The sequence below is a fragment of the Mustela nivalis genome (assembly GCF_964662115.1).
Source record: "Mustela nivalis genome assembly, chromosome: 10".
Lineage (NCBI taxonomy): Eukaryota > Metazoa > Chordata > Mammalia > Carnivora > Mustelidae > Mustela > Mustela nivalis.
In genome coordinates, this window is record NC_139029.1 from 53,247,992 (window position 1) to 53,272,378 (window position 24,387).

General features: G+C 36.3%; 1 protein-coding gene and 1 pseudogene across 2 annotated transcripts in view; one reads left to right on the plus strand and one right to left on the minus strand.

Moving 5' to 3' along the window:
- Positions 1-1,434: 1,434 nt before the first annotated feature.
- The window catches only part of IL23R (interleukin 23 receptor), a 61,321-nt gene continuing 38,368 nt past the window's right edge, over positions 1,435-24,387 (plus strand). The window contains exons 1-4 of the mRNA XM_082686434.1: positions 1,435-1,618; positions 3,167-3,269; positions 6,370-6,666; positions 11,827-11,950. Of these exons, the coding sequence (XP_082542560.1) occupies positions 3,200-3,269; positions 6,370-6,666; positions 11,827-11,950 (491 nt within the window). The 5' untranslated portion in view covers positions 1,435-1,618; positions 3,167-3,199. The remainder of the gene's footprint in view (positions 1,619-3,166; positions 3,270-6,369; positions 6,667-11,826; positions 11,951-24,387) is intronic.
- On the minus strand, positions 19,723-20,046 carry LOC309842242 (large ribosomal subunit protein eL42 pseudogene; annotated as a pseudogene). The gene has a single exon. The product of its transcript is annotated as a large ribosomal subunit protein eL42 pseudogene (transcript).

Genomic DNA, 24,387 nt, shown 5'->3' on the forward strand with positions numbered 1-24,387 from the left:
GCTCTTATTAATTACATTCTGCCACTGACCTTAGTTTTCCAGCTCATATCCTATTCCCTTCAACCTGAAGAAACAATTAGTCAGTCCCAAAACATCTCTATTACATGCACATTCTGTTCTTATATGTGAAATATTTCCCATACCCTCTCTTTCACAGCTTGGAAAATTGTCACTAATCATTAAAACCCAGGCAACAGTCCATTCCTCTGTGTGGTCTTCAAAGACACTCTTATTCTTAAATTCAGGTAGTTCTCAACTCTGACTCTTTATTGAAATCACTTGGAATTAAAAGAATCAATGCCCAGCCTTCACCCACACAATTTCTAATTTTCGTTGTTTAGAATAAATCTGAGTATAGAAATGTTTCAAATGTTTCCCCAGAGTATTCTAATGTGCTGGATACCAAAGATAAAAACATTTAAAAGGCAGGATGGAGTTTCTGGCTTTAAGAATTTCACTGCTGGAACTGGAGGGGATTATGCTAAGTGAAATAAGTCAAGCAGAGAAAAACAATTATCATATGATTTCACTCATATGTGGAACATAAGGAATAGCACAGAGTACATTAGGGGAAGGAAGGGAAAACTGAAGGGAGTGAAATCAGAGGGGGAGATGAACCATGAGAGACTATGGGCTCCAGGAAATAATCTGAGAATTACAGAAGGGAAGAGGGTGGGGTACCTTAGTGACAGGTATTAAGGAGGGCACATGTTGTGATGAGCACTGGGTGTTATATGCAAATAATGAATCATGGAACACTACATCAAAAACTAATGATGTACTATATGGTGACTAACATAACAATTAAAAAATGTTATAAAAAAGAATTTCATTGAAACAAGTGACTTAACTCTCATTTACAATAAAAAGAAATACATGAAGTGGAAAGATATTCATGTTGAAGTAATAAAGGATGTGAGAGGAAAGATTATGCTGGGAAAAGCCCCTGGTGATACCGACTACAAATGCACCAAATATCTGGTAATTGTTTATTTGCTTATAGAATCCTGCTAAAGCATGGGTGATAGTTCAACTGATTTGTTATTAAATCACTTTAAACATACAACAAAAGAGCTGTCTGGTAATTAATCAACATTATATCTTTAATGCCCAGAACAATACCTGACACATATTAGACACTCAAAAATGCTCAGTAAATAAATAAATGGTCAACAGTAGCATTTAAACTGTCTTAAGAAACTGGTTCATAATAAATATCAACGCTAATTGCAAATTAAAACTAAGCATTATATTTTTGTATATTTTGGTGTTATATTTTGATAGATAGACTCTACATATGTGTTCTACTTCTTGGATGAGACAGATCTTTTTAAATTAAACTGAGAAAAAAGTACTAACAAAGCAGTTCACGTTCAGTAATCTGGGTTTTCCCAAATAGTGACATGTGAGCCAGTCATTTCGAATTGGACAGTTTTTGAGTTCCTTTTCAAGAATCTGAAATGTAGGTCAGGGCTTTGCTGACATTTCCATTTGCCTCATTGCTGAAAATCTGAAGTGATTATTGACAAGCAGGCAGTGGAGACAGAGGACATGACGCAGGCTACAAGATAGCAACCTGGCCCTGAAGTGGAATTACGTGCTTCCAGCAAGTTAAAAGGTAAAGAGACAATGATCACCCAAATACCTAAAAACAGCTACATTTTTGTTTGGAAATACATGGGCCAGGTTGTTTTTTTCTTTTAAGTTCTTATGATATTTCATATGGTGGTTACTGATGAAAGGTGAATCTAAAATACTGTCTGATATCACATCATTTTAAAAAATAATTAATATTCTATCGGGTGAGTAGTTAACTTCTAACGAGGAACATATTAGGCCTTGCTTTGCCTATTATTTATAAAGAGAAGACCTAACATTGCTAACAAATTATGAAAGGGATTCTTATATTCATGGGGGTCATGGGTACCCCAGTTTATAAAAATGTTATCAGATATGGATGGGGTGCCTGATAGCTTAGTTGGTTGAACATCTGACTCTTGATTTTGGCTCAGTTCGTGATCTCAGGGTCCTAGGATCGAGCCCCATGTCAGGCTCCATGCTCTGCAGAGTCTGCTTCTCCCTCTCCCTTTGTTCCTGCCCCTGCTCATGCTCTCTTTCTCAAATAAATAAAATCTTTAAGAAAAAAAATGTTATCAGATACTTAAGCTATATGACAAGTCATGATTTTGTTTTGCTGTTTTATATGAATGGCTCAGGTTTTATTAAATAGATAAAAATAATTAAATAATGTTGGTTATTGAGTAAGTGAATTATTCAATAATGTAGGTAAATACTAAATAATGTAACTCTAATTGTGAACTGATGGCAATATTGTTTGGAATTTATATAATGCATTTCTTTTCAACTACCTACAGATGAAAAGGCTTTTTTTAAATAAATGTAACTGGTGAGAGCACCTATGCCTTTGTCTTACTTAATCTTCTGTAATCAAAATTATGCTTTCTTTCTGGAAGTTCTTTTTTCTTTTTCTTTTTCTTAAAGATTTTATTTATTTAATCGACACAGAGAGAGAGACTGTGAAAGAGGGAACACAAACCGGGGGAGTGGGAGAGGGAGAAGCAGGCTTCCCGTTGAGCAGAGAGCCCAAAGCAGGGCTCCATCCCAGGACCCTGAGATCATGACCTGAGCCCGAAGGTAGACGCTTAATGACTGAGCCACCCAGGCACACTTTTTCTTGCAGTTCTGCAATTTTTGTCTTTTCCCAAGTTTAACTCATCAAAGACTGATACTTCTGGAGCCTATTAGGCACAGAAATCTGGTCAGGAGAATTTATCATCTGGAGTTAGAGCAGAGGTTTCTGAGGAGAGAGATAAGATTAGATAAAACTGTATTTTATCAAGGGTCAAAAATCTACTAAGGTAATTCGCAGTGACTTTTGAAGGATAAAAGCCATCCTTTTGCTTTATTCTTCCATCTGTATTGTATCTCCTCACATACCAGTGACTTTTCTTTGCCTTGTTTCCTCCTCCCTTCCGTTCTCACCTTCCTCTTTTCTTCCTTTCCTCCTTTCTTCTTTTCTTCCTATTGAAATGGTCTCATCAAAGGCAATACGAACTGTCGGGGGAAAAAAACGTAATGCCTTTTATTATTGTTATTTTATTAAAATATTATAATTTAAACATTTTTCATATTTTTTCTTTCCTAGAGGGGAACAAAGAGCTTTTTCCTGCTTTTAGGAATGAATCAGGTCACAATTCAATGGGATGTGGTAATAACTCTTTACATATTCTTCAACTGGTGTCACGGAGGTATAGTATTTTTAGTACTTATTGTTATCTTTTATTAAATAAATGTTGAGTGTTTATTATTTTCAAAGCATTATGGTAAGATCTCTGAAGAATCAGAAATTATAAGATTGGAAAAACTATATGCACATAAAAATTTTATGCGTAAATGAAATAAAACAGTCCAAACTCTCTCCTAATGTCAGGATTCCTTTCTCAAACATCCCTAAGGATCAAATCTCTAACTCATATATGAATATTTCCATGAAAAACCTAAATATTCTGAGCTGCCGTGTTCTATCTTTGAACTCTTATAACTGTCACATGATAATCCATCAAACATTTGAATTTAATTCAACTCCACAAACCACTATTGACAGTTACTATGTAACGAGCACTGTGTTGAGCCTTTTAGTCCTCACAACTTTGTGCAATACTATTGTGCTATTATCATTTACATTTTATAACCCACACAAACATGTAGCACTATTATAGATACAGGCATAAGCAGCTTTGAGGAATCCAGGAGGGGGATCATCAGAAATTTAGGCAGGATAACTCTTGGCATTTGAGAGTTTCTACTGAAGGCTTTGTGTCCTGGGCAGGTTTCTAGACCTTGAAGAAAGTTTTGTAAATTGTGAAGTTACTCAGAATAACAACAAAAGGAAACTCTCTTCTGTAAGTTGGAACATGATTATATTGGAGATGTAGAGGTAGCCCTATCATCAGAATTAGTATTCCTCCAGCAGGTATCACACACTCCCAGAGTCAGACCACAGGTATCTAAAAACATTTAGAAGAAATAAGTCCCCAGCTAGCTTCTTCCAGCTTTTTGAAATATGCAAACCATAAGTAGGACTTGTGTTCATACATTCAAGTAATTAATATAGAGTGTAGAAAAATGAGTCAATCCTCTCTGATATGGCCTTAGAGACCCTCAGGCTGTCCCTTAGAAATTATTTTATAGGGATGCCTGGGTGGCTCAGCTGGTAAAGCATCCTCCTTCAACTCAGGTCATGATCCAGGAGTCCTGGGAACACTGAGCTCCCCGCTCAGCAGGAAGTCAGGTTCTCCCTTTGCCCTTCATGTTGCTTGTGCTCTCTCTCTCTCTCAAATAAATAAAATCTTTAAAAAAGATTAAAGAAATTATTCTATATATTATTGTTCAACCTATGAATAGTTTTAAAATCATCCAGACTACATTTTTTCCAAGTTCCCCCTTTTCAATAAATAACTCTGCCAAAATTAAACAAAAATTTAAGAGAAGTTTAACATTCCTCGACCAATTGACTAGCCCTATTAAAAGAAGAAATTAACATATTTGTATAACTTATTCTTACACAATCTGTGTTGATTCCCACTGGCTACTGATTTTTTTTAAGTACTGAGAAATCATTGGCTTACTAATTTATTCCTGAATATACTAAAGCTCTGTGGTCCAAAGTTTCTGGGGTTCTTCTTTATTCTATTTTTGAAAACCAGGACATTTGTCCAAATCTGAAGTCTTCTGACATTTTTTATATTTTCTATTTTTTTCAAACACTACTCATAATAATTCTTTTTGGTATTGATATATTTTTTTTAAAGTCCTGGGGATTCAGTTTGTCTAAACTTGAATTGCTGACCTTATTTAAAGCAGTTGGATGCTTTCTTAAAACTTACTTTTCATGTCTTTGGTTTCAGTGTCCTCTTAATAATGATGGAATTATTTTTATCAGTATTTCAACATTTAAATATTTATAGTTTATACATAAATGTTCATTATGTAAATGGAAATATTGAATTACATTTGTATTATACAAGTTAATTCTTTAGGCATTGAAATCTAAAGATAAGGACCTTTTAAAATCAAATATTTACCTTTATCATTATTTTAAGATATTTTAATGCAAATATTTCCAGAAGACAAAAATATATTTTCCTTTTGTGAACTTTATTTAACTGATACTGCATTGCACTGTCATTTGAGCTTATGAAAATGACTTTAAATTATTATTTTGGGCTATAAAAATAATACTTTCACTATGTAATTTTTAAAACACAGAAAAAATGAAATTAAAAATGAAAAATTAGTCTAACACACAGATCATCATTGTTAATATCTTAGTGTATTTCTCTTCACTCATTTGTTTCTGATATTAAGCCTATATTAAATACGTTGTTCTGCAATTTGCTTTTTAACAAAATATATTCTGAATATTTTCCCATATTTTTAAATTAATGATGAATTTTAAGTGGTTATCAAACAATAGATTTTTTCATTAGTAAGAGTATAATTTTATTCATTAAACTCATAATCTTTTTTTTAAGATTTTATTTATTTGAGAGAGGGAGAGAGCACTAGCAGGGCAGGCAGCAGAGGGAGAGGGAGAAGCAGGCTCCCACTGAGCAGGGAACCCAATGGGGGATTCGATCCCAGGACGCTGTGATCACGACCTGAGCTAAAGGCAGACGTTTAACCAACTGACCCACCCAGGCACCTCTAAACTCATAATTTTCTGATAAAAGTAGCCATTATCTACAGAGCAATGAACGACTGATTGAGTAGATAAAGAATGGGGTTTGGGTTCTGCAGTGCCAAGTATTATTTCTAATCTTACCTTTGAAAATGGCCTAGCTTCATAATGCCCCACTCTACTTTAAAATAGAAGAGCCAATTATATTTGTTCTTGAGACAGAGTAGCTTAAAGGCTGACCCTTAAAGATTTGTATCATGTTGCTGAGCATCAACACAGTAAAGCACAGTAAAAACACATTATAATAAACTAACCAGGGATGCCTGTATGGCTTAGCGGGTTAAGACTCTGCTTTTGGCTCAGGTCATGATCGCAGGGTCCTGGGATCAAGCACCACATCAGGCTCTCTGCTCGGCAGAGAGTCTGCTTCTTCCTTTGCCTGCTGCTCTGCCTGTTTGTGATCTCTCTCTCTCTGTGTCAAATAAATAAATAAAATCTTTTTTAAAAAATAATCAATTAAAAGATACAGTTAGTCCTAAAATTTTTTCCAATGAAGATCATTTAGTTAATAGAAAAGAATAAAATTTAAATGCAATGGCATATTCTTTTGAATCTCTTGTTCTAATGTTTTACATGGAATTTTAAAAATTTTATCCATTTGTTTCCAGGAATTACAAATATAAACTGCTCTGGCCACATCTGGGTAGAACCAGCCACAGTTTTTAAGATGGGTATGAATATCTCTATATACTGTCAAGCAGCAATTAAGAACTGCCAACCAAGGAAATTTTATTTTTATAAAAATGGCATCAAAGAAAGATTTCAGATCACAAGAATTAATAAAACGACAGCTCAGCTTTGGTATAACAACTTTTTGGAGCCACACGCCTCTATGTACTGCACTGCTAAATGTCCTGGATATTTTCAAGAGACACTGATATGTGGAAAAGACATTTTTTCTGGATGTAAGTGTTGGGACACACTCAAAATTCAAATGAAAGCTCATCTAGCAAACTAGTCTAAAATCTTTTTAGAACGCCTGGATGGCTCAGTGGGTTGGATGGGTGTCTTCCTTTGGCTCAGGTCATGATCCCAGAGTACTGGGAATGAGCCCCTTGTCAAGGTCCCTGCTCAGCAGGGGGGCCTGCTTCTCCCTCTTCCTCTGCCTGTCAGTCTCCCTGCTTGTGCACTGTCACTCTCTCTCTATCAAGTAAATAAATAAATAAAACCTTAAAAAAATAATTAAAAAATAAAATCTTGTCTGACAATAAAGACAAAAGATAGAATTTACTTCTTATATTAGTTTAATATAGGAATTGCAAGCCCAGATGCTTCCAGGGGCCAGTTTGGTAAAATTTGAGTCAAGGAGGCTGGTGGGATCCGTGCAGAGAGGAAAGCACATAGATAGTCTACTGGGGACAGCCACCGCCCAGCTCCATCATTTATGATGACTCCGTATTCCTAATTCTTTTGACTCTTTAAAAGAAGACAGCATGGGGCGCCTGGGTGGCTCAGTGGGTTGAGCCGCTGCCTTCGGCTCGGGTCATGATCTCAGGGTCCTGGGATCGAGTCCCGCATCGGGCTCTCTGCTCAGCGGGGAGCCTGCTTCCCCCTCTCTCTCTGCCTGCTTCTCCATCTACTTGTGATCTCTCTCTGTCAAATAAATAAATAAATAAATCTTTAAAAGAAGACAGACATATAAACTTTCAGTATCAACTTTACAATTTTTTAAATGCTTCTGATGCATTCAATTAAAGTTGACACTAGCCTGTCCCAGTGGCATACATGAGGGGCAGTGTCCTCAGATTTTAAATGTTGTTCTTTTCATCTCTTCTACAGTTATTTTTTTTATTTGTTTTCCAAACTACTATCATCTGCCTTGAAGCAGATCCCGTCAAGAAATTTTGAAGCTAAAATTCAGGGTGAAAAAACAGTTGCAAACTAGCTTTGTGTTCCTGCTATACTTCTTACCAGCTGCACGACCTTGGGCCAGTTAATCTGTCTGAGCCTTGATTCTATGTCTGTAAAATGAGGCCAGTTACTCCAGCTGTAGTAAGCATCAAATTTTAATAAACTATTTGAAAGTATATTATACACTTTAAAGTACAGGACCAGTGTGTTAAATGCACTTAAAATTACATGCTTTTGATAAAACATGAGGAGATTCTGATTTAATTTCCGGCTCCTAGTCCCACTGCCACAAATGTGAATCATTTTTTGTTACTATAACTATTAAGAAAAAGATTAGGGGTGCCTGGATAGCTCAATGGTTTAAGCAGCTGCCTTCAGCTCAGGTCACGATCTCAGGGTTCTGGAATCCAGCGCCTTTGTCAGACTCCCTGCTCAGCTGGGAGCTTGCTTCTCCCTCTCCTTCTGCCCCCCTCCCCCCGCTCTAGTGTGCACATGCATGCAGGCATTTTCTTTCTCAAATAAAAAAATAAAATATTTTTTTAAAAAAAGAAAAAATCACATTCATCTTAAAAATATTTGTTAAATTCAATTTGTATTTATAGTATCTTGAAGATGTGTAAGTTATCATAGTAATATGAGCTCACTTGTATAATTACATACTTAATTCTTGGTTATTGTAATATGAGAAATAGATCAATAAATTCAGCACTGTTTTAACCCAGAGATTCATTCCCTAGAGCATCTGGACTCAACTCCAGTGAAGAAAGAGAGACGGCTTTGGTGTCTCTGTCATGCTCCATATTTTTGACAATCAAATATGAGTTCTTATTCTTCCGCATCTCCAGATCTTAACTAGCAAGAACAAGACCACCTGCTGGTCACCACTTGCCCCTAGAGTGGACACAAGAGAAGGAAGAGGCTTCCTTGTTCTAAATAAGGTCACTGTTGTCCTTAATTCTGGGACCCTGATCTTGCATGATTTTCAAAATAAAAAAGAGCTATGGGAGGTGGTAGAAGTGAACTGAGGAAGGACCACAGTGGGTTTTGGGGTCAAAGAATAAAGTTGGCCAACTCATGCCTTAAACTGATAATAGCATACTAAACTTGCCCTAAATTATGGGAACTGAAGGCATAGGAAGACTTCTTATCTGATGTATGAGGACTCCTTAGCTTGTCCACATCCTCAGGACACATAAACATCACTTAATGCTTAAATATTTTACTATTTATCTTTTTTGGGTGGAGGTAGGGTGTTGAGAAAAGATGCAATTTCTTTGGAGGGCAAATAAGAAAATATGATGATTTCCTCCAAATATGAGGAAAGGTTAGCTTTTAGTTTAAAAAGAGGAAGAAAGGAGTCAAAAGAAGTATGGCCTCCTTCCTTGGTTTGCAATTTGAGTGACGAAATTTGAGTAACGAATTACCCCCAGCAGGTCTTCTAGTTTTGCCCCCAAATGCAACCACCAAGCCATGTTCAGAATCAGGCAACGGCCTTTGCTCCCCTCTGGGACAATATCACATAAAAATTTCAATTCACTGGGGCTAGCTGCTTAGAAAGAACATCACTCTTTCCATTTATGTACTTTGTGACTTCTTACATAGGGTTTTGGTTATGAGTGTTCAATTGTAACTGCCAGGTAAGAATTTACTCTAACTCTTGGATCCAAGAACCCCTATGTTCTTGGGCTCTGCATTCTTAGCAAATAAAACTTCCTAGTTAAATAGGTCAAAAAAGTTTTTTGAAGGTTTTTGTGGTACTCTAGAAATCACATTGCTTTCACTGAGTTACTTTGATCACAGGATATTTGTCCTGTGAGCTTTGCTATGTTAACTTATCATCACTGTTTTGAATAAAATGATTATGTGTATTTTTTAGACTGGAAACAGATCATAAAAGAGAAAGAAAATAAATGAGTCAGTGTTTTCCTTGAAAAGAAATCCAAATATATTTAGAAGTTTCTGTACTTTAAAATGTAATTTGTGAAATATAAAGTATTATATCACAATCTCCATTTTTAGTCATCATTTTAAACAGTTCCTAGAATCTCATCTATGATTAAATGCACACATATTATGGGAAGTTTGTTTTATTAGTTTCATGCCAATCATGGGATAAAATATTATAATGTGTCTTTATTCATTCACAAATACCAAATTAGAAGTAAACCATACATGGAACAGTCTGTTTTTATTTAATCATTTATTTAAATTTTAAATATCTTTGACTTAAATTTTGACCATCTTTGATCTCTACTTATTGTGGGAAAAACAGCCTTTTAATCCAAAAAGGTCCCTTAATATTTGTCCTTAACACTGCTATCTCGTCTCACTCCGGGCACAATTAAGCCAGCCTGTGCTCTCCTTGAGAAAGGAATTGCAGTGATCTTTGCCAGAAATATTGGGCCTCTGTTCATTTTAAATTCTCCTCATTATCACTTTATTAATAAAGCTAATCATATTATGAGATAATCTTTACTGAGTGGTTGCCATGCACCAAAAATGTTTTAAATGATAGAAATTAAAAGAAGAAGGATTCTACCTTCAAGAAACTCTCGGTAGAAAATGATCCTTGGCTAGACTCTGAATTAACAAATCTGGCCTGTGATTACTAAGTGCTCCAATAATAGGGGAGGGATGGGACTGGTAGGATAAAGCAAACACATAAGCCTCATCCTTGTGTATTTTAGAGTATTCCCTGATATCTGACCATAGAGCAGGTTTTTCCTCCTTGATGTTGGTAAACTGACAATGAGATTAACAACAATAAGGTCTTACTCTCATAATTGTAATCATACTCCCATCTTTATATACTTCACATTAACAAATATTGCACTTATCTGCATGTATGTATATACTCTATTTGATCTTTTATAAAGTTAATTAACCATGAGGCATTTATAACCCTGAGCATTCATTTTATATAGAATACTGTGGAATAACATAGCCCAAAAGATTGACCATTATCTTTTATGATGGCCAAATCAATGATACGCTGTCTAAAACTAGAGGGGGGAAAATAACTTTAGCACAAATCACTGTAATCAGTGAGGGACCACAACTCAATCAATATTCAAAATGACTTTAATTTATGTTTCCAGACCTACCTCCTTTAAGACCCAAATAAAACTTAAATATTTCTTTTCACTAATTTGGAGTCCAGTTTCTCTCCATTGAAACTCAATGCTACAACTCACCAGAATGTTTTAAAGTAGTTTAGTATGTTCTTACTGCTTGAAATTGTTTTTTAATTGTAAAATCAAATTGCATACAATATAGAAAGCTTTTAAAAATTTAGGCCAACAGAAAGGAAACACCCATTGTCTCTATATTCCCATAATCTCACTACTAACAATCCCTCTTTGATCATTTGAAATATGTCTTTTAAGTTTTAGTTTCTCTCTCTCCCTTCCCCTTTCTCCCTCTCTCCTCCTTCCCAATCTCTTCTCTTTCTGTCTGTCTCTCTCTCCAATGAGATCACTATATTATTCTGAAACCTGCATTTTTCACTTTATCATATGGCCAGAATCTCTTTCATTAAATGTATTTCTAGTGCTTTCCAGAGGCTAGATACTTAAATTATTGTCTATAACTTTGTTTTGAAATGTATTTTAGGAGTGTGTTTACTTATAGACATATAAAGAGCAAATGGGAGATGAAGTAAATGGCCAGTATAATATAGGACCCTTAGTCTAGATACTAAGAATAGGAGATACAGGGGCATCTGGGTGGCTCAGTGGGTTAAGCCTCTGCCTTCAGGTCAGGTCATTGATCTCAGGGTCCTGGGATCAAGCCCTGCGTCTGGCTCTCGGCTCGGCAGGGAGCCTGCTTCCACCCCTTTTCTCTCTGCCTGCCTCTCTGGCTACTATGATCTCTTTCTCTGTCAAAGAAATAAACAAAATCTTAAAAAAAAAAAAAAAAAGAGTAGGAGATACTGTAGTAGATGAGGAGAGAGGATTTAAGGAGTGATTTTTTTTTTTTTATGAGAGAAACTTAATCATATTAGAGGAGTAGAGAATATAGTAAAATATTACAAAGAATAGCAATGCTTGATGGCAAAGTAGATTGTTAGGTGAGATGGTAGGGATGGAATGAGGGAGGTACTGAGTGCTGATTGGGCTGGTTTCCTAAATAAAATGGGAAGTTTATCAACTAACAACTTGATAAAGAACTTTCATGTTTCTTGGGTGGCTTCTAAGTGATATATTTTGTTGCAGATCCACCAGATGTTCCTGACAAGGTAACCTGTGTCATTTATGAATATTCAGGCAACATGACTTGTACCTGGAATTCTGGGAAGCCCACCTACATAGATACAAAGTATGTGGTGTATGTGAAGAGGTAGGTTCCTGCAATAGTTTAACGCAAGCAATTCCACTCCAGTCCAGCCAGTGTTCTGCCTCCAGCAGGGATTCAAAAAAATGAGCCTTTAACAGTAAATGTACACTGATAACCCCCAATTCCCTAATTATCATCAGTGAAGCTACCCACACCTTTTTTGGGCCATTCATATTTTCACTCTCTGGGACAATGTGTTCTATAAATTTTCTATCCTTTAATTCAATGGTATGTAAATTGGGGGCAGGGACTTAATGGCAATATAGCACAGAATAGTTTTAAAAGGATCTTTTCTTTCATCTCAGCTCTCTCCTCTTTCTAGGGTTTAGGCAAATTGGTCAGCCTCTCCAAACTGTCTTTCTTTTACCTTCAAAATGGGCATAACAATAAAACCTAATGCACAGGTTTTTTTCTAATCATTTCAGTGGAATTTAGCTTTTAAAGCATGTAGCACGGGGCCAGGTCCACCGTTAGCATTATTTCATGGAAGCCATTAGTTATTAATAATGATCTCCAAATCTTTCTTTTAACTTTTTTAAAAAAGATTATTATTTATTTATTTGACAGAGAGAGAGAGATCACAAGTAGGTAGAGAGGCAGGCAGAGAGCGGAAAGCAGGGTCCCTGCTGAGCAGAGAGATGTCTCTATAGTTGACCATCTTTTCTGTTTTTTCTGAGACTAAGGAAGTTCCCAGGACACAAGACTTTCAGTTTTAAAACTGAAAGTAATAACTGAGTAAAAGTGATCATTTTCTACTTGGAGTCCAGAGGGCTTTGAGGAAATACTCTTTTGTTACATTTTTAGAATAACCAGACCTCAAGAGCTAAAATGACCAAGCAGCCAAAATCTCTTAAGTTTTATGCTTAAACAAATAGTTGACCATAAAAGTTGTACTACTATGTACTAAATGAAATTGGGAAACATGTATGCTCATTCAGAAATGGCAAAATAGGAAAAGGTTGATAAGAAAAAATCCCCTTCCCTCCAATGTACATAGCTGAATTCTTTCTTTGTTACATTTAAACTATATTCACGTATATTAGTCTGTTTTGGAATCCTCTGTTAGTGTTAAAGTTGGAAATGAAACCATTAATTGAAAAAAAAAAAAAAGATTAAGTTGGTCACCCATCCATGTTTCTCATTTTGTTTAGTTTTTTGTTGTTTTTTTTTTTTAAGAATGCTTTCAATGGTGTATTTGAGATATACTTTTTTTACGTTTGTTTAACTCTCAAAAAATTTCCCAAACTACTTATTTTTTAAAAAGCATTTATGGAACCTTACTATTTGTCAAGCATTCAGCCACAAGCTTTATATGTGCTACTTCATTTAATCCCTTACACAACCTTGTGAGGTACATATGATTATTTTTCTGATTTTGTAGACAAAGTGACTGAGTCTCCGTGGGGTTAGACAATACATCCAGGGCCACACAGCTAGAGAGGGAGAGGCGGGATTTGAACTTGGACAGGCTTGACTGCCTTCTTCCCAATTCAGTTATTTTCTGCTGATATGGTGTGGGAACCAGACCACAGGGCATGTTTGAAAGATGATAACCAGGTCTCATCACAGTAGAAGAGAAAAATCTTCCAATATTGCTCTCTTTCTCTCCACCTGTGACATACTCAGAGTAATTTTAATTAAGTGAAACAAAAAAGGTAAAACCTTTTTGTTCAAGAAATTCTGTGTAAAAACTAGGCAAAGTCTGCAGTCATCAGCTACATGCCACAGGCAAGATGCTAACACCTTTCATTCTAAGAAGGGATTACACAGAGGCAAGCCTGGGTATCAAAGAAATGACGGAAACATGGATATTAGGCATAGGTTGTGTTGTCAGGTGCACTACATCTTCAATCCTCAACTCCACCTTGTAAAGTAACTATTATTACTGTCCTCACTTTACAGTGCTCATATAACCACTCCAAAGTCACTTGGCCAAGATGGCAAGAGAGCTGGGTTCTAACACACATCTGAGACTTAACCACTACCCTTTGCCTCTAGGGTAAAGTAGTCCTTTTGACATGCAAAGAGGACACAAGGACAAGAAAACTCAAGAGTCTCTTTATAAAGTCAACTTTAGAAATCTGAAAATGAAGGCAGTATGGAAGCACCCCCTGCAATGGAAGCTCACAGAAAAACTAGATAGTGCCTGATTTAGAGAGAAAGCATGGCACCTTGAGGATTTTTGCTATCTCCTGGAACTTTTACTACCTCATGGGTCCGCTGATCTTCATTGATTAGTTTCTTTCTTTCTTTTTTAATATAACAGCTTCATGGAGTATAATTCACATACCATATGATTCACCTTATTTTAAGTATAGCATTCAATGATTAGTCACAGAGTTATGCCACCATCACCACAATTTTAGAACATTTTCTTATGCCAAAAGTAAACACTATCCATAGTAATCACTCAATTTCCCTCAACTTTCCCATCCTGAGGCATCTACTGGGTATTTGCCTACTCTGGACACTTCATACAATGTGTGGTCTTTTTTGAGTGGGTCTTTCATTCAGCACAAGGATTTCAAGGTTCATCCGTGGTCTAGCAGGTATAAGTACCTCATGCCTTTCTATGGTCAAATAATGTATGAATATACCACATTTACTTTATCCATTCATTAGCTGATGGACATCTGGGTTGTTTCCACTTTTTGGCTATTATAAGTAATGCTTCTGAGATATTCATGTACAAGATTTTTGGTAGACATAGGTTTTTCACTTCTCTTGGGCATGTGCTTAGGAATAGAATTGCTGGGTCATGTGTTAATTCTGTTTAATGTTTTGAGGAAGTGCCATACTGTCTTATAAAACAGCTACATTCCCATCAGAAGTATATGAAGATTCCAACTTCTCCACATTCTTGCCAACTCTTATTTTTATCTTATTGGTTATTGCCAACCTAGTGGATATGAGTTAATTCTTTCAGGTCCCACTTACTTGCCAACTCAGGTTCCAGACAATGAAATTGCATTATAAATTTGGAACTGGCATACCACAATTTGAGAAGATGTATTTGTTGAACAAAAATTTGCCAACCACCACCTAATTCCCTATTTTGTATCATTAAAAAAATTCTCCAAATATTTTGACTGTTTATTATAGTTTCTCTTAAAATCCATTAATTGCATTCAGTTTCATATGTTTAAGTTATTTACACATGGGTTTTTTGAGAAATACATCTAGCTTATAAAGTGAGAAATACCTGTAGCAGTTATGAGTATTGAGATTGTTCTCGGTACTCAAAAGGTCACCTTTAAAGTGGTAAGAATACATTTATTAAAAGAGCATGCTTTCAGAACTATCCATTGGAAAGAACAGAGAGTTTCAAGTTTTACTTTGGATTTCCAGTTCTGAGATTTATCAGTTCGTTGTCTTTTCTGATGCAAATAGCAGAAAACCCAAATGCAATGACTTAAACAGACCAGGTTTTACTTATATCAAGCCATAGTGGTAGGAATTACAAAGCTGGCATGATATTCCAAAGGCTTTTTCCACCTTTCTCCTCTACAAGTTTTACTGTGTTGACCTTAATCCTTAGAAGCTGCACCTCTGGGCAGTTCCAAGCAGGAAAAGTGGTGAAGGAAAAATAACATCCCCCCCACCCACAGACTTCCATGGCATCCCATTGGGTTACATGTCTACTCTATCTGGATGGGTACTTAGGAGAAGAGTATGGTTGCTAGAATCTAGTACTATCATCTAACAGTATCTGACATAATTTCTAGCTGTGTGATCTTGGAAAAGTTATTTAGCTTTGCCGAGCCATAGCTTCCTATGAAATGAGGATAATACCATACTGGGTTCCAAAGTTTATAAGAACACAAACTATAAAAAGTATATTGCAAATAGTAAATGCTTAAAAACAACAACAAAAAGGCAGAGTATTTTGGCAACACTCAAGGCTGACATCCTAGGCTTGTTTGATTTGTTCTTACATCAAAACTGACTGATCTGGATGAGGAGATTAACATAAGGCCAATAAAATGATCATTTATAAGATTTTATAAACAATAATTTTATTTACATTATTTCCAAGCAATAGTTATTGTAAGTAGATGAATATCTAGAAAGAGATGTTTAATGCATTCTAAAAGTAAGACTTTCCTGGAAAAAATAATAAAAATTACAAGTAAGACTAATTTTTTAGCTGCTGTGCCTATGTCAAAGGAAAACTCCACATATTCATTCAGACTAGAAATGTAAACTCAATATGGGCAAGAATTTTTGTTCACTTCTGTTATCACTTGAGCCTCAACTAGGGCCTGCTGCATTGTAACTGCTCAATTAATATTTATTGAGTGATTATTCCAATAAGTAGGAATAGACATTTCCCACATTCTCCCTTCACAATCTAGTTAAATAATAATAATACAAAGTCTTACATATTAGAAAAAACATTTTCACAGTATTTCTGAAATATAACAGTAAATTATAGTCAAACTCAGACAAACTTAACCCAAATTCCGAATTAAATCCAGATTAATGTAATTTTATCATATTTTAAAAAGGATGTAAAAGATGTGAAGGATTAGCATAAAAACGAACATTCTCCTGTAGCAAATTCAAAGAAAGAGCTCCTCTAAGACAAATTGGGAAAAGGAATAAATATCTGTTCATCTTATAGTTAATTAAAAACACACCAATGAGTTGAAAAAAATTAGAGAAAATAAAGTTAATTTTTATAACCATCAAAAAGATCTTTCCCCCCAGAAAAAATCTGTGGTTGAAATAGTTTAAAAAGGTTATTCTAGATCCTTGGTTCTCAGGGTGTTTTCCACTTTGGCAGATAGGTATAGAGATCAGCATTTGTAAGGTTTCACTTCCAACCCATGTGGTTCTGTTTTCCAGTAAAATCACATATACAGAAGAGGTATTTTACCTCAGTCCACCCACTGTGTTCCACTAGTGGCAGAAAGGTGGTATTCCCTCCACTGCACCCTATGGGTCCATCAGGGCTTCTCTACTGGTGTTGGGTTAAGTTGTGAAAGAAAGGAATTATATCTGTGTTGCTACAAAAGCTTTCTTTCTCCCTAGTATCTTTTTGGTAATCCCACCAGCAGAATTGCACAGCAATTCACACACCCTCCTCTACCCCTCTGTATTTTGCTATATATCAATAAGTGGTGATAGGAGAAACCAAAGAAGAAGAAACTCTGCTAATAAACATCTACCTACTATTGTCTCTTACCCTCAACAGTGTCATGTAAATATGTTCTTTATCTTGGAAATTCTTGCAATGTCTATTGCAGTGTCTTCTACTCAATAAATACTTGTTGAATAAAAATGAATGCACGATGGCCCTTCATTCCATTCCATTCAAGCTAATTTAGCAAATATTTATTTAGCATTTTGTGACTTCTCATTACCATGTTAAATTCTAGAGATTTTTTTTGTAGATAGGCACCATCTCTTTGCATGACAAGGTCATAAACTTATTAGAATAACACCAACGATGGAATTTTCAGGCACTGTGAGAGATCAGTAAGGCAATTATTTTTAGATGAAATATCATTTTAGACCCTCTAGGTCAATTGCCTATTCTGTCAGTTCATAAGTTCTGCTTGTTTGGGCCATTTCTACTTCTCCTCCATATGCATATTCCTAATAAGCAGAAAGAGTTCCTAGGCATGATTCTAAATATTTAGAAGACTGTGATCTTATATTTCAGTAATTCTTTTAGGACCTAATAAGCAGTTCATGTTTTTAAATCCATTTCCTCACTGATTCTGCACCCATATTAGGAAAGCTAATTCTGACTGGGGACAAACACAAACTTACTGACTGATGGGACTTTGTACTAATGACCATTAATCTCAATGGGCCCAGATAGCCACCCACAATCCTGCCACCTATCACTGGCCAAGTCATTCACCCACTAAGTCAATAATTATTTCATTACTTTTTCCTCTCATTTCTGGTCTTCGGTGTCTTTTCTCCCTCCTCATTCTTTATTAATGACCTGCTTTCTAATTTCACTGAGAAAATGGGAGCAATGAGAAATACCATAAGTCTCCTCCATCTACTGATGCATTAACATCTGACCCAAATACTTGGTCTTCCTTTCTACTACTGTGGATGAACTGCAGTTGCCCTGAGGTCAACTCTCCACCTCATGTGCTAGATCTTACCCCTCCTATCTCTTGGAGGACACTGCTCCAACAATTTTCCTCTCTTTTTTTCTGCATGGTCATCTTTTCTATCTTTACTGGATCATTCCCACCAGTTTTCAAACAAGCTTCAGCATCTGCCCTCTTGAAAAATGCAAAATTTCTTGGTCCTTCCTCTCTCCACTATCTTATCTCTCTGCTCCTCTTTGTGGCAAAACTCAAGGAGTTGTCTGTATTTTCTGTCTCTACTTCCTCTCTCATCTTTAACCTAGTTTAGTCAAATTTTTGCGGTAGACTGAGACAGGTCTTATCAGTGTCACTGGCAACTTCCCCATTAGCAAATCCAATGGTTTCTCTCAGTCCTTATCTTTCTTATCAGGAGCATTTAATTAAGATTTTCACTTCCTTCTTTTGGCGTGGAGGACACTGCTGCCTTTTGATTCTCCTCCAAACTTCCTGAACACTTTTTCTTAGACTCTTTGGCTGTTGCCTCTTCATTTCTAGTAAAGTAATAGGTCCCCATAGCTTTATTCCTAGGATCTTCTTTTATTTCTATCTATACTCATTACCTAAAAGACATAACGCAAATTCAAAGTGTAAAACTTCACAATTTACCTCATTTCGACATCTCCTCTGTCCACAGCTACCATATATCTAACATCTTATTCAACACTCTCTCTTAGACATCCAAAAGCCATCTCTAAGCCAACCTGTTCAGTACCAAATACCCTGTTTCCTTTACTCACACTGCATTCCCCTTCTCAGTAAATGGCAACTCCATCTTCATATTATTTAGGTCAAAATCACTGGAGTCCTCCTAGATTCCTCTCCACCATGCCCTTAACAAAATTAATCAGCAAAACCTATCATATTTGACCTCTTTTTACTACCTACTTTGCAACCCTGAGCCAAACAATATCATCCCTCCCGCTGAGTTTGTAGAAGAACTTCCTAAATGTGCCCTAGCCTCCACTTTTGCGGTTATTATCCTACAGTTATTATTATACAAGTAGCTGCAGTAATTCTTTTCACATGCACCTCAGATCATGTCACTCCTCTGCTCAAAACTTCCCATTTCACTCACAGATCAAAGCCAGAATCCTTCAATGGCTCTGTGTGACCTTACAATAACTTTGAAATTCCCCTCCTCCAGACTCTCTGATCTCATGTTTAATCCCTTTCTATCAGTCTTGCCTAAACCAAACATCACTGATGTCATTGCTGTTCCTTGAACAGGACAAGCAAGATTCTGAGTCATTGAGTATCTCTAGAATGCTCTTTCTCCAGAAAGGAGGAAAGTCACCTTCCTAGACAGGCCTTCCTCATCTTCACCTTCCAAAAAAAAAAAAAAAAAAAGAAAAGAAAGAAAGAAAAAGAAAAAAATCCCCACTCCTGCTTCAAGCACTTCCTACTCCCTTTTTGCTTTATTTTTTTTCTAAACATTATCACCACGTGGCATATCGTTTCCACCAGAATGCGTGCTCCATGAAGGCTGGGACTTTACCTGTTGTATTTTGTTTGTTTTCAAGCACAAACTGCCCCACAAGAGGAATTTCACTGCTGGCACTAGTTTATTTTCCTCTTAAAAGACAAACTGTAAACAAATGAAGTAAATATAACCTCAAGATTTTATTGTCTTCATGATAAAACAAAATACGAAGTTTAGAACTATATCACTTGACCCTTTCTCTTATCTCCTGTCAATACAAAATGCTTGCATCTCTTAACAACCAGCATTCTCTTAGATCTGCCGTTGGGCTCAACACATGCAAGTCTCAGCACAATCCTCTTTGTAGTTTTAGCCTTTTTCCGGAAAATCAGCCTAGTCTGCCCACCATAACCACTCTGCTTCCTTTCATAAGGCTGCTTTCCCGCCTAAAGAGAATCTTTGCCTTTCTTGTACTGTGTCACTTTTGTGGGGTTGGTGCTTGCCATACTTCTTGCAGAAAGTCCGATGGGTTTTGGAAACGTTCTCCATGTTTGCGAAAGTGCTATAGGCTCAGAAAGAAAGAATGAGAGGGACATTTATCTGTTTTGTCCATTGTTGTACTCCCAGTGTCTTAAGTAGTGCTCAGACCATAGTGAAAGTTAAATAAATATTTGCTGAATGAGTGGCTAAATAAATAGAAAATACCATTCACCATTATTACCATAGATTGGCAGTGTTTACTGAAAATCTATTAAAAACAGCTAGGGCGAGGAAACTTTGGAGACATATAAATCATGCTGATTTCCTTCAACAAATAATCCGTTATGTGTTAATAAGCACACAGAAACCAGAAATAGAAATAAGAAATTTGAAAACTTTGCAATATACAGTTTCATGTAAAAATTGCCCCAAAGTTATAGTCATTCATTCATTATTACTAGTTCTTCATCTAAAACAGTGTTTGTAATCTAGGTGCTAATAAGGAGTTAGACTTTAAAAGCAGAATTAAATTACCTAATAACTATGGTTAATGTCGGTTTAAGAATATATTTCCATTTTGACTGTGGTCTCAATATAAAAGATAAAAGAATTAGCCACAAACCAAGGACATACATGTGGTTTTCTGTAACTGGAAAATACTCAGAGATGCCCTACTTGCTACTTACCTATATTTGCCATCTTCTTATTTTCACATTTGAAATTTTATTGAGCATGAGTTTAGCATACCTCAAAACAAACTCTCTGTAATTTATTTACATTCCATCTTATTTCAAAAGAAATATAAGGGAACTATGCAAACATCTGAATTTAATGGAAGGGTTTGATTTCATATACAAGTAATACAAAAGAAATTTTGCTTGTTGAAATATAACAGCTTTAAAGGTTTCATTTGTATTCTTTAGAATGTGTAAATCTTATCATAAATACCTTTTAATTCAAAATAATTATTGTGTGTTCAATAAGCTCTTTATTGCATGTGAAACCACCTGCTCCATGCTTCCTTCTCTCACTCACTTATTATTCATGATCACAATGATGTTATTCTGTTGTCAGATGAGTAAACCGAAGTACACTGAGGTTAGGTAACAGGCTCCAAGTCCCACATTTTATCAAGGGGCAGAGCTGGGATTTGAACCTAGGTTGTTTTTTTTTTTTCTAAAACCCATGCCCTGAGGTTTTCATCATTATGACATGTCCTTGTCCTAGCCTGGTGCTCATAGTGATCTCCCTGCTGCTGAAAGGAAAGAGGTAGCATTGGAAACTATACACTGAGGGTTAAAAACCTGAGCTGAACTAGAGTAGTTACTGCCACCTCCATGCCATGTAGACTCTTCACCCTTATCCACATTATTCCTGTCAGCCTTAAAGAGATTCCTTGGTTGCCTGCTGAGCTTCTCCTGCTCTGGTGGTGGCTTTAAGTTTAAAAATACAGATATATAAACTCTATAGTATTTTGATTCATAAATGCATTTATCGCATGGTAGAGTGAGGCTGGTCTCTCTTTTCCTCCCTTGAGTTCTGTGTCTCAGCAAACATGCCACTCTAGAGTCTAACAGATCATAGTGGCTGGCAAGTTATAATCCTGGCTGGGATACTGTGGGGCTGGAGAAATTGGGGGAGTTGCTGAATAGATGCATAGATTAATAGGACCTAAAGCGTGCACCCGTAGAGGTGAAATGATTGTGATTTTTAAACTCTTCCTTCCACATAAATCCTATCAAGTCAGTCCCCCAGGACAGAAAAAAGTTGATGGTATTAGATAAAGAAACCCAGCTGTGCTTGCCTAAGCAGCACAAATACTATAATTGGAACAGTGCAGAGAAAGCGAACATGACCCTTAATCGAAGATGACATACAAATTTGTGAAGCCTTTCTATTTGTCAAATATAAGAATTTAGGGTACTTGTCTTTTCACCTTTGTTCAAATTCCAAGGTTGTTTCCCTCCAAGTTAATAGATCTATATTGTTAGGTTTCACAATGTAATAAAATTAACATAGGAATCTATAAGTAATATACCAAACAGATAATATAGAGCTAAGGCTTAGACCCTGGCCATAGCTATCAAAACAGGAACAAAAGATAAGAAAATAATAGTTAAAGAAATACTTCACCTTCTATGGTTGGCTCTTAAGTGATGGAGGAAAAGTTGTTAAATGGTAAACCAAGGACATCAGAAAGGCAGCATACTGTTGACAATAATGGAGAAATGGGCAAGAAGAATATATGATTCAGTTATAAATATGCTATAGTTCTGTTCTCAGGCAGATATACAAATGCAACTGCTCCCAGTGAGAGTACAGATATTCAGTATTTTATGTGTGGAATGTTTGTCCATTGTTGTCACTGGACCAGGAAGTTGAGTGAGCTGAAAGAACAGTAAGCACCAACAGACTGACCCTCACTGTGGTGGGGTTAGAGGAGTAGAGTGGGCAACCCAAGTAGAGGGCTAAAGAAGGAAAGACGTCACTAAGCATGTGTGAGAAAAAGATGTAGGCTCTTTCATTCAGAAGGCAGGATCTGGGTAGCCAAAGGAAGCTAAGACTTGTAAGTTTTCAAGAGGGAAGACTGCTACAAAGAGGATTTGGAGGATTTCACCTTGGAAAGGATACCGTTTTAGAAGAGTATTTTCATGGGAAAAATGAAGACAGAAGTCACAACAAAAAGCTTAAAGAACAAGTGGAAATTGTAACTTAGATGTAGTTACCAGGATATTGAAAATCTGATTGAGACACTTAAGAAAAGGAAATCAGAAGAGTTCATAGTTCAAAGGGTTCAAACTTAGTGAAGTCTAGTGAAAACCACTTTCGTGTTATGAATGGATCTGAGTACAGATAATGGTGTTTAAGAGTCTGAGGTGGCTCAATATTTATCTCTGCAAATTTTCCTCATGAATTCTAAACCAACTGAGAGAAATAAAAAAGCCAATAGGTGAAAACAGAAATATAAAAATAGTTATGTCTAAATATTTTAAAATATATATTTAAATAATGAAGCATTTTAAATACTTTATAATATTTATTACTGAAGAAGCTTGTTAATGGAGAGCATGGCTTTGGTATGTGGCAAAAGTAAACCTTCTAAACTGATCTTCCCAGAATAAACAGAGTTACTTCCGTTGCCCTCAATCACAGCCAGTATTAAACAGCTGCACAACCCCACTTGGGGACCAACTCCTCTAAATCTTATAGTTTATTAGAGAAGACCAGAAAAGATAATTCCTGTGGTCTTCTGACTCCCAAGGGAAAATGGGAGAGAGGAAGGGACTGTGAGGTGTACAATCCAGTTCTTCATTAGTAGAATCGGGTCTATCTTCAAGAAGGATGAGGGAAGGAGGGACAGAGGAGAACAGAGGAGTTTTGAGAACAGTTTCTCCTCACAGAAACCAGAAGAAAAGGGAAGAAACATTTCCCAATACTCCCCTCACCACTACCTTCAGTCTCTACCCCTTAAAAATATTGTGGAGTAGAAATTTTTAAGACTGATTAAGTAATCTCTCCACCCAATATGGGGCTCCAACTCAGGACCCCCAGATCAAAAGACACATGTTCTACTGACTGAGCCAGGCAGGTGTCCCAGAAATTTTTTAACAGATACAACAGAAAGGCTCAAACTTGCTAACAAAAGCCAATGAAACTAATAAAATTTAAAATTTTAGCCTTAACAAATAACATTTGAAAATTCACTAAGTTAAACTGGCTGATTAGAGATTCTCACTCATTCCATTATAAAAGCTTAGATAAATATAATTTGAAGTGATGATTTAGTAGCTCTATTTCTCACTCCAAACTGTGCTTCTCTCCTCTATCTTCTCCATCTTCTTTGGCAGCAAATGACTTCCTTTTTGCCTTACCTAATCAGCCACCAGATCCAGCCAGTGCTCATTTCAAAGTCCACAGGAAGTCTTTCTGATCTTGTCTACTTCAAGATATTTCTTGCACATTCATGCTCCAGAGAATTAACATGCGGAACTTTCTTGAAAATGGCATGCCACTTCAGTTATTTGTTTTACAACATGCCGGGGGTGGGGGTTGTTATTGTTTATTTGTTTTTGTTTTTTTCCCCTGGAAGGTTGGTCTTTCTCTACCCCATCCAGATCTCTCACCCTATCCTGATCCTTCAAGCCATTCTTACCCCTCACTCTATATCTGGTAGAAATGTCAACTCAAAGCCCATGTACTGAGCTCCTATGCAATGCTCCTTCCCAGAGGGTACTCATTTATTTCAAGCTCAGTCTAGAGTCAACTTATCCTGTAGGCATAATGCCCAGGACCAATGATATCTTTAGGAGTCCATGAAAATGCTTAATTTCATTTAAAATCAGAAGAAAAGGGGTATCTAGGTGGCTCAGTGCGCTAAGCGGCTGCCTTCAGGTCGGGTCATGATCCCAGGATTCTGGGATAGA